The 10,713-nt window shown below is 41.0% G+C and overlaps 1 protein-coding gene across 12 annotated transcripts in view; it reads left to right on the plus strand.

Moving 5' to 3' along the window:
* The window catches only part of DNAH12 (dynein, axonemal, heavy chain 12), a 192,246-nt gene that overhangs the window by 73,280 nt on the left and 108,253 nt on the right, over positions 1–10,713 (plus strand). For all 12 annotated transcript variants that reach the window (XM_010851635.1, XM_010851634.1, XM_010851636.1 and 9 more), the window contains 5 exons: positions 1,519–1,671; positions 2,135–2,374; positions 2,711–2,956; positions 3,281–3,400; positions 9,832–9,941. In XM_010851635.1, coding sequence (XP_010849937.1) covers positions 1,519–1,671; positions 2,135–2,374; positions 2,711–2,956; positions 3,281–3,400; positions 9,832–9,941 — 869 coding nt within the window. The remainder of the gene's footprint in view (positions 1–1,518; positions 1,672–2,134; positions 2,375–2,710; positions 2,957–3,280; positions 3,401–9,831; positions 9,942–10,713) is intronic.

Genomic DNA, 10,713 nt, shown 5'->3' on the forward strand with positions numbered 1-10,713 from the left:
CATGACTATTTACTTCTAGGTAACATCTCATTTCCACTCCAGTACTCTTGCCTGGAAAATCCCATGGACGGAGGAGCCTGGTAGGCTCGCACAGAGTTGGACACGACTGAGTGACTTCACTTTCACTTTTCACTTTCATGCATTGGAGAAGGCAATGGCAACCCACTCCAGTGTTCTTGCCTGGAGAATCCCAGGGACGGGGTAGCCTGGTGGGCTGCCATCTATGGGGTCGCACGGAGTAGGACACGACTGAAGTGACTTAGCAGCAGCTTCTCAGCAAAGCTCAGAAAGGAGTGGAGTTAGCTTGCTTTGAGGGTGGAGTTTTTGGCCTCTGACATCAAAAGGTCACTGAGCTGACACTTGCCCCTGTGCAGATGGAGGATCGGTGGTCTTAACCCTCTTAATCAGCTCAAGCTTGATTTGACACAGAAGACTCCAAATCTAAATCTGTAAAAGACAACTTGGGCAACCACCCCAGTGCCCAGGCTACGCTTGGAGGATACGCCAGCTTATATAAAAACAATAAAAGTGGAGTCCAGTAGGCAAAGACAGGTAGCAGTTTGCCATGCATCAGTGAATAACTGGTAACTGGTTTCACAATGAAGGTGATACTACTGGTAAGAGAATACAGAGCGGTGCTATGGGGATGGAGAAAATGAAGAACATACCAAGAGTGGAATGCGACAGCCAGGGTGAATCACAGACCAAAGTATATAGTAGGGCATCTCTTTCCCACTAACGGGCCTCCATGTATTACCCTCAGTTTTTGGTGTGTTCTCTCTTTGCAGCTAGCTATCAAGATTGTCATAACTGGTCTCTACAAACATTTCTGTAAGCACTTTTTTTTTTTTTTAAGTGACATGTTATTTTTAATGTTTATTACTTTATTTTTGGTGTGCTGCACAGGCTTTTTTTCTAGTTGTGGCAAGCGGGGGCTACTCTCTAGTTGCGGTGCACGAGCTTCCCACTGGCGCTGGCTTCTCTTGTTGCAGAGCAGAGGCTCGAGGGCGCTCAGGCTTCAGAAGCTGAGGCTCCTGAGCTCTAGAACACAGGCTGTAGTTGTGGTGCATGGGCTTACTTGCTCTGAAGCATGCGGAATTTTGCCAGATCAGGAATCACCCCTGTGCCTCCTGCATTAGCAGGCAGATTCTTTACCGTTGAGCCACCAGGGAAGCCCTCCATAACCACTTTTAATTAAACATTTCTGGTCAAATGTTAACACTTCAAGGCTGGATTCTCTTTGTTTTTAAAAAGGCAAATGGAATACATATGAAGTATTAGACGATAAGGAGATTTTCATACATTTTAACTTTTTTTAGATCCTTTAAACCACTTTTTCTTGTTGCAGCTACAGAAATGAGTTCTAAAAATCAATGATGTATGTAATTGCATTACTGTCTTTGAAGCTACAAATAAGACTGAGTCCATTTTATTAATATAAGCAATTGTCCTATTATAGAGTTTTTGTTTGTTTTCAGTTAAGCATGGATTTCTTTTCACATTTATTTTTCTTTTCAGATAGGTGCCTTCTATTTAAACCTTGGAGGTGCTCCAGAAGGGCCAGCAGGCACAGGAAAAACGGAAACCACCAAAGACTTGGCTAAAGCTCTTGCTGTACAGTGCGTGGTGTTCAACTGTTCAGATGGGCTCGATTATCTAGCAATGGGAAAGGTAAAGTTACATATTAAATATTACAAGTAGTTTATAGTTAGGGCTAACTGGATAAGCTGAAGCAAATTCATATTTAAAACACTGATTGTGGTTTATGCATTATTTGAGCTCTTTTTTTTAATGGGTAAAGCCATTGTTTTTATCCCTTTGGGGTTTTTATTGAGCTTAACTTACAATTTTGACTTAAAAGGTTCGCAGGTTTCTCACACGGTAAAGAATCTTCCTGAAATGTGGGAGACCAGAGTTCGATCCCTGGGTCTGGAAGATCCCCTGGGGATGGAAATGGCAACGCTGTCCTGTGTTCTTGCCCGGAGTACTCCATGGACAGTATAGTCGACTCGCAAAGAGTCGGACATAACTGAGCAACTAACACACACACTTCAATTTTGACTTAAAAGGTTAAATATTTGTTTTAACAAAAGATGCCCTTTCCTACGAAAATCATCGTTTTTCTTGTCCTTAGTTTTTTAAAGGATTGGCTTCTTCTGGTGCTTGGGCTTGCTTTGATGAATTTAATCGAATTGAGTTGGAAGTGCTGTCAGTGGTAGCTCAACAGATCCTTTGCATTCAGAGAGCCATTCAACAGAAGCTGGAAGTGTTTACTTTTGAAGGGACAGAACTTAAGCTCAATCCAAACTGTTTCGTAGCTATTACCATGAACCCTGGCTATGCAGGACGTTCTGAATTACCAGATAATCTTAAGGTAATATATATTTTTTAAAGAGTGTAAATTTGGTAATCAGCATAATCTACTCAAAATGGTACACTTTTCTCACATGTATTTGTAATCTCCCTTTTACCTTTTCCATTTGCTGTAAGGTTAACCTGTAAAGACTTTTTTTAATGGCTAAAAAAATATTGGAATATTAGAGTACATAAAACTGCTAAAATGCTTCTGAACAAATTAAAGAGTTAGTGAAAAGGTGCTGCGCTGGGGAGTAAACTTGAATATCAGCCCGTTGTCTTTGGGTGCTTATGCTCAGCTTTAAAACCTGTTTCCTTTATGTAAATAAAATGTTTCACTTGTTTTATGCTTCAGGTGCTTTTCAGAACAGTGGCTATGATGGTTCCAAACTATGCCCTCATAGCAGAAATCTCCCTCTACTCCTACGGATTTCTGAATGCAAAACCTCTGTCTGTGAAGATAGTAATGACCTATAGGCTCTGCTCAGAGCAGCTCTCATCACAGTTTCATTATGACTATGGAATGCGAGCAGTAAAAGCAGTTTTAATAGCTGCTGGAAACCTAAAACTAAAATTTCCAAATGAAAATGAAGATATCCTTGTAAGTATTAAATATATATGTTGTGAAAGTTTCCATTAAAAGATAATTTTTTTTTAGCAAGGTTGATTGTGAACTATAGATAGGCAGATAAGAGTTGTAGCTTTGAGCCTTTTTATGTGGGGTTGAAATGACAGTTTTGAGGTTCTGGTTTTCATTATAATTTGTAGGAATCCAAGGATCTTTCTGTTTGATAAGTGTAGTATTGGCTTTTTAGTGTAGGGATTCCATGAAATATAAAACAAACTTTGACTTTGGTGAGGTGGGGGCAAGAGGAGGGCCAATACTGGCAATTAATCTGTATTGCACTTTTTGATTGATTTTTAGCTTCTTCGATCAATTAAAGATGTAAATGAACCAAAGTTTTTATCACATGATATACCCTTATTTAATGGAATAACTAGTGACTTATTTCCTGGTGTTAAACTTCCTGAAGCTGACTATCATGTAAGTAAACCTCTGAGAGTGACTTGTTCCTCAAATAAATTCATCTGGTGACTCAGTAGTTTTGCGAGTTTTATTAAATGAGTGAATTATTCTATTAGGAATATAAACCTCTATTTTGGCTGCTCTGATTAATAAGGAAGAGTAAATTTTAGTGTGTGTGCTCAGTTGTTCGGTCGTGTCTGACTCTTTGCAACCCCATGGACTATAGTGTGCCATGCTCCTCTGTCTATGGGATTTCCCAGGCAACAGTACTAGAGTAGGATGCCATGCCCTTATCCAGGGAAATTTTAGTACTTTATTATTATACCAGGATTAACAAGTTTCAGGTCAAAGATAATGTTACCTATAAAAGAAACACATTTTATTTTCTGTATTCTTATCTTGTGATTTATAATATTTACTACTAAATATACTTCCCTGGTGGCTCAGATTGTAAAGAATCTGCCTGCAATGCAAGAGACCCGGGTTCGATCCCTGGGTCAGGAAGATTCCCTGGAGAAGGGAATGGCTCCCCACTCCAGTATTCTTGTCTGGAGAATTCTATGGACAGAGGAACCTGTAGGGTTACAGTCCATGGGTTTGTGAAGAATTGGACACGACTGAGTGATTAACAGAATGTCAATCTCAACCTGATAAATGTGTCTCTTAGTTTTTCAGGGTTCTCTGAGAAACTGCCAGATTTCTCCTTGTAGGTTTCTAGGTCCCCCAGTGAGAAGGGGGCATGCACTCCAGTGTTCCCTCTGTTCCCATCAGTTACCTCCCGGAGAGGATAAAAGCCTGGTTGGGCAAAAGTGGGGGCTAACTTTGCACCTGATTGGAGCATCACTGGGGAAAGCAATGGTGCTTGTTAACCCTGGTATCATATAACATAAAGTACTAAAATTTCCCTGGAGAAGGGCATGGCATCCTACTGGGGTAACTGATTTGGGGGTTTCTATTTTGACAGGGTAAGGTGAGGGGACAAAAGCTGAAGAAGATGGTGAGAGGAAGAAACGGAGTTTGAAAGAGGGAGTCCATGAGAAGATGTAGCTCCAAATCTTTTGGGGGCAACACAGAAATAGAGGCTTAACACAAACAAGACTGACTCAGACTTTTTTCTTCCGTAATTTAATTTTATACTGGAGTATAGTTGATTTACACTGTTGTGTTAGGTTCAGGTCTACAGCTAGGGCTTTCCACGTGCTGCTAGTGGCAAAGAACCCCCCTGCCAGTGCAGGAGACACAGGAGATGCAGGTTCGATTCCTGGGTCTGGAAGGTCCCCTGGAGAAGGAAATGCCAACCCACTCCAGTATTCTTGCCTGGAGAATCCCATGGACAGAGGAGCCTGGCAGACTACAGTCCATAGGGTCGCAAGGAGTCTGACGCAACTGAAGAAACTTAGCATGCATATGTACAGCTAAGTGATTCAGTTATATATGGATACGTATATCCGTTCTTTTTCAGAGTCACTTCCCATATACTTTATTACAGAATATTGAGGAGAGATCCCTGTCTACATATTAGTTGGTCCCTCTTGCTCATCTATTTTATATAAAGTAGTGTCTAAAGTTAATCACAAATCCTAAATGATCCCTCACCTCCACGTGTCTCTCTCACTTGCCCCTTGAAACCACAAGTCTACTTTCCAAGTCTGTGACTCTGTTGTTATTTTGCAAAGAAGTTCATTTCTATCATGCATTTTTTTTGAAGGATCCACATAAAAGAGATATCACATGATATTTGCCATTCTCTGTCTGATATTTGCCATTCTCCTTCACCTAGTGTGACCATCTCTATATCCTTCCATCTTGGGGCAATGACATGATTTCATTCTTTTTTAAGGCCAAATAATATTCCATTAAATATATGGACCACATCTTTATCCATTCAGAGTTTGGTAGACATTTAAGATGCTTTGGTGTCTTGGTTATTCTACATAATGTTGCAGTGAGTTTTGGGGTGTGTGTACCTTTTTGAACTATGGTTTTCTCAGGGTATTCTCCCAGAATTGGGATTGCCAGATCAAATGATACCTTTGTTTTTCCTTCTTGAAGGAACCAAAATACTGTACTTCACAGCACTACCAATTTGCATTCCTTCCAGCAGTGTACAAAGGTTGCATATTCTCCGTGCCCTCTCCAGCATTTGCTGTTTGGAAACTTTCTGATGGCCATTCTAACTGGAGTCAGTTGATAACTCGTTGCAGATTTTAATTTGCAATTGTCTAATAATTGGCTTTTCATTGGCTTTTTTCATAACAACAGTATAAATAAAATATACCTCTTGAATTTTCTTCTTGAAAGCCAGCCCATTCAAAAATTCTTTTTCCATGATCTTTGTGAGGACATTTCTTCAGGGGCAGGTATTATTTCTTTGCAGCAATGCAAATCTTGTGGATGTTAACTATGATAGCAACAGGGAGTCAAGTTGCTGTTATGAGAAACGGCCACAAGATGGGAGTACTTCCCCATTCCCAATCTGGAAAATAGACTGAGCCTTTTAGACAAAGTCATGTTCCTGATGGTAAATGAGAACGGAGCGGGGGCGGGAGAGGGGGGAGGAGAACAAAGACTCAAGGGCTTGTGTCTCTTTACCTCTGCCCCTCTTCCTTACCTATTCGCCTCCTCCCACTCCTCTCAGCCAAAGCCCAAGCCCTGAAAAAGCATTTTGCCAAGAGTATTAGGGTCAGTAGGTAGGGTGACTCTAAGCAAACTGGCTTTACCTGGGACCACACCACGAGGAGCTCTGGAGGGCCAAGGTTCTGAGAGATCTTCCTGGCATGCTGCTCCACTGTCCTTTGGAGGCATGAGTCTTGGCTTACCTGAAAAGGGCCCACCTGCATGCCGAAGCAGTGGTTTTATTCAGAGGGACCCGGCACTTTTGGTAGAAGTGGGGATCATTTGCTGGCATGACCTCCTGAGCAGCCTCAAACTCACACCACTCCTGCTTTGGGAGCCGAGTCTACTCAGGTCTAAGAAACCAGCCTGGGTGACTCAGGTCCAGGAGAATAGAATAGACATTTTTTGCTCTTATGACTGTTTTGTTTGTTTGGATGGTCTGTTGCAGTGGAGTTGACATGCATCGTTCTCTTTGAGTTCTTCACCTCCTTGATTCACTTCTACATAGGCCTGTACCTATAATTTTCAGATTCTCATCCCATGATGGTATTGCAGAGTGTTGAGTTAAATTTCCTGGGCCCTTCTGTGGGTCTTCGGCTATGATATATTTTTATGTGCATTTCCAGTAGTTTGGGGCCTCCTCATTGATCCTGCTCCCTGCTTCCCCCTGCCAACCTCCCCATCTATGCCTTGGCAATGGTATGTTTCATGTGTAAGCCCGTGAGCCTGATTTTTGTGTGGGACACTAATGGGTTTCGATCATGTTTTAGATATCACCTGTAAGTGAAATCAGTCATACTTGTGTTCTGTCTGCCTCACTGGACTTGGTGTGAGCCTCTTCTGGTCCATTGAGTTGCTTAAAACAGCACAATTTTCATTGTGTTTCTGGGCTGCGTGACTGTCCACTGAGTATGGGTGGCATGCTTTCTTTCTCTGTTCATCTGTCCTCAGACACTTGGGTCGTTTCTCTGCCTTGGCTATTGTAAATAATGCAGACATGACCATTACAGTGCCTGTGACTTTTGCAAGGATGTTTTTCGCTGGGTATCCTTCCGGGAAGAGATACACGATCTTGTGGTAGCTCCGTTTTTCTTTTCTTAAATAAACATCCACACTGTTCTCCAGAGTGACTGTTGCCAGTTTACAGTCCCACCTCAGCATTGGAGAGTTCCCTATTCTTTCCCAACTCCACTCCCCAGACCCGGGGAGCCTTTTTCGAAGTGTTGATTTTGTAATGATTGCTGCCAGAGGATGCCTGTGTGTCTTTGTCTTGGGGTCTTTCTCCTCCTTAGAGATCCTGAGCATTTTCATTCAGGTGATTTTTCTCTGTGACAAAGAGAATGTGGCTGTTGAAATATGCACGTGGAGGGTCAGCTCTGTTTTGAGTTAGGTTTTCATTAGGTGCCTCATTAGGACCTTTCTTGGTGGGGGAGGTATCTGCATCCCCAATCCTGTGAACCTGAAGTACTCTGCGGCCATGTCTTCTCATTGCAGTTCCAGAAAATGTCCACAAGGCGGCAGCACTTCCTCATGCCCCACTTGTTCACTGGGCCATCCTTCCTGGGTTTTCAAGGAGAGTGGAAGGTGCCCAAGGGCTTGTGTCTCTTTACCTCTGACCCTCTTCCTCTACCCCTTCGCCTCCTCCCGACCACCTCAGTCAAACCCCAAGCCCTGCAAAAGTGTTATGCTGAGGGTCCTGAGTGTCAGTTGGTGGGGCGACTGTAAGCAAGCTGGCTGTAATCAGGGACCAGAGCCCCCCTGGAGCCCTGGAGCCCTACGCCTCTCAGAGCTCTTCCAGGCACACCTCTCCACGTCCTTTGGCGGCTTGAGGCTCGGCTTAGGTGAAAAGGCCCCACCTGCATCCTGCGGTGGTGGTTTCATTCAGAGGGCACCCCTGGCCAAGTTCTGATGGAAGCGGGGCTCATTTGCTGGCACGTCCTCCTGAGCAGCCTCAATCCCACTCCAGTCCTGCTTTGGGAGCGGACTCTGCTCAGGTCTAGGGTTGGTCCAGGTCCCAGGGGAATTGCTATGGTTAGACGTCCACCATTTTTTCTTATTTGTGTCTGCTGAATGTACTGTGTTCTTTCTCCTTTGGTTGTTTTAAATGTTTTCTTTGTTTCCGTTCTTGACTCTGTGCCAAATCTTGTTCATTTTGTACTTATCCTGCTTGGTATTTGCTGCACTTCTGCTACCTGCATATTACTTTCTTTCTCCAGAAAATTCGTATTGTCTTTTAAAGTATTTCTTCTACCCAATTTTCTCTCCCCTGGGGCTCTAGTTACATGAATTAATATTTTTGACTATTTTATATTGTCTCACATGTCTCTTATGATCTATTTCTGTTTTTTCATTGCTTTTATTATCTGTGCTTTAGTTTGGATACTTTTATTGACTTGTCTTTAAGATTCATGATCCTTTCTTTGCCTTTGTTCAGTCTACCAATAAGCCTCTCCAATGGACCATTAATTTTATCAATTTTATTTTTTTCAGCTTTATTTTATCCAGTTTGACTTTATTAAAAGATCTCATTTCTTTGCTTAAATTCTTCATCTTTTCATCTATTTTTGTAATATTGTCTATGTTCTTTTATACATTTATAAAAGTCATTTTATTTTTTTGTCAGCTAATTACGACACCTGAGTCATCTGTGAGTTATTTTATTTACTATGTTTTTTTCCCCCTACTGATCAACAGCTATTTTTTCTTATGACTGTTGAAAATTGAGTAGAAAGTAAGAGGGTGAACTGGTAGTATTTTCCTGTAGGAAAACCATGTTTTTTTCCTTTGTAAGATGGCTAGGTTGAGCTGCTGATCTTTTCAACCAAGAGTTGACCTGAGCCAGAGTCTTGTTGCACAAGTATTGATCATTAGTCTATCTCTGATTTCAAATGTCTTTAGAGTGAGAATTGTCCTAGTCTATGATAGGATCCTTCCTCTAGCAGCATTTTGGGATAAAAACATCCGAAGAAGACTAAGAAAATCTCTTTCTGTGGGGGGTTTGTAGCTAAGTCCTTGATTTCTTGTGTCAGTTCACACTCAGCAAAAGCATAGGCAGTGGAAAAACCAGCTTTATATTTGAAGCTCCTCCAGATTTATATGTCGCAGGAGCCTACATGGTCATTAAAATATCTGTCAATTTCCCCTTACTTCAGCAAACTCCCTCTGCAGTATAGCAGGTCAGAACAATGCCTACCTGTCTGTACTTGCTTCTAGAAGTAAAACTAGCAGCTGGTCTGTGTGAAAGGCTCATCCCTTTCTGAAATTTAGTTCCTTTAGACTTGTGCTCAGTGCTCAGCTGCTCAGTTGTGGCCAACTCTTTGCAACCCCTTGGACTGTAGCCCACCAGGCTTCTCTGTCAGTGGAATTTTCTAGGCAGGAATATTGGAATGGTTTGCCATTTCTGAAATTTAGTTCCTTTAGACTTACGTGTATCTAAAATGCTCCTGTGTGTTTACAGTTTTTATAATTTTTGTAACCTCTGTGTGTTTCTATTTACCATAGTGTGAAGGATTGTTTGGCATGTCCTTCTATATCCTAATCAAAAGTGAAATTCTGGAAAAACTAATAAGACAAGTTGTTTTCATGAAGCATACACCCAGTGCTATGATGCCATGATCATTGATAACTTATAATGGGAAACATTAATTTTTTAAAGTATTTTAATTCTACTTTTTCCTTTCTTAAGTAAAAAAAAAGGTTTAAGAAATAGTTTACAAATATAAGAAGATACAGTTTTATTATTTCTAAATGAAAAATCTATATTTATAAGACATGAATGATATGACTTATAATAGCATTTTGTAGAAATGCATTCCATTTTTCTTTTCTTTTAGGAATTTTTGGAATGTGCTCATGAAGCCTGCAAAGTACATAATCTTCAGCCTGTTAAATTTTTTCTTGAAAAAATGATTCAGACATATGAGATGATGATCGTTAGACACGGGTAAGATTATAGATAGTTAGATGCCATGGTTAGCTGTTATTTTTTAAGTTAAACTATTAAAACAACTAAAATTTGTAAACCAAAAGACTCAGCAAATCTTGCTAGGTGCAGTAGTGAGCAACCCTCTACCCCCACTCTACCCCAGCCAGTCTCCATTCCAGTAACTTAAAAACAACGCTGTATTTCTCTCTCATGCCACATGTCTTAAAAAGATTGGAAAGGAGTGCTCATTCAGTCAGTGATGTAGCACTAATGACCCTCCACAATTTTCCCCTTTGATCATCAAATATGTTATTTGTTCTACTTCATGAATATTAAATACACTTTTACTTTCCCAGGGAGGCAACCTGAAAGTTCCAATCAATGAACCAGACTCAAAGTCTAGAATCTCTAGATGATGTATGATAGTCTCTGTATCAGATTTGGAAGCTGTTCCTCTTGCTCCAGAGATCTAAAAATAGAAAAACAAGTTCTCTGCCCTGCACACATCCAGTATTATAATAGTGGGTTTACCAGAACATGATTACCACAGCAAATACTCACATTCAGAAACTGAACAGACAAAGCCAATACTTGGCAGTAGCAGTTCTGAAATTCAGCAAGGCATGTTGGACACTAATTCCAGAGATAGACTGACTGTGAAAGTACTTCAGTAGTTTGTACTGAAGGCCCTTCCAGGGAATCAGAATCATTTTATACATAATTTACTGTAAAGGGTATCACTAAGTGGCTCTGGCCATTTTGTATCCATAATTACAATATATATATATAT

Source organism: Bison bison, unplaced genomic scaffold (assembly GCF_000754665.1).
Source record: "Bison bison bison isolate TAMUID 2011002044 unplaced genomic scaffold, Bison_UMD1.0 scf7180017864304, whole genome shotgun sequence".
Taxonomy (NCBI): Eukaryota; Metazoa; Chordata; class Mammalia; order Artiodactyla; family Bovidae; genus Bison; species Bison bison.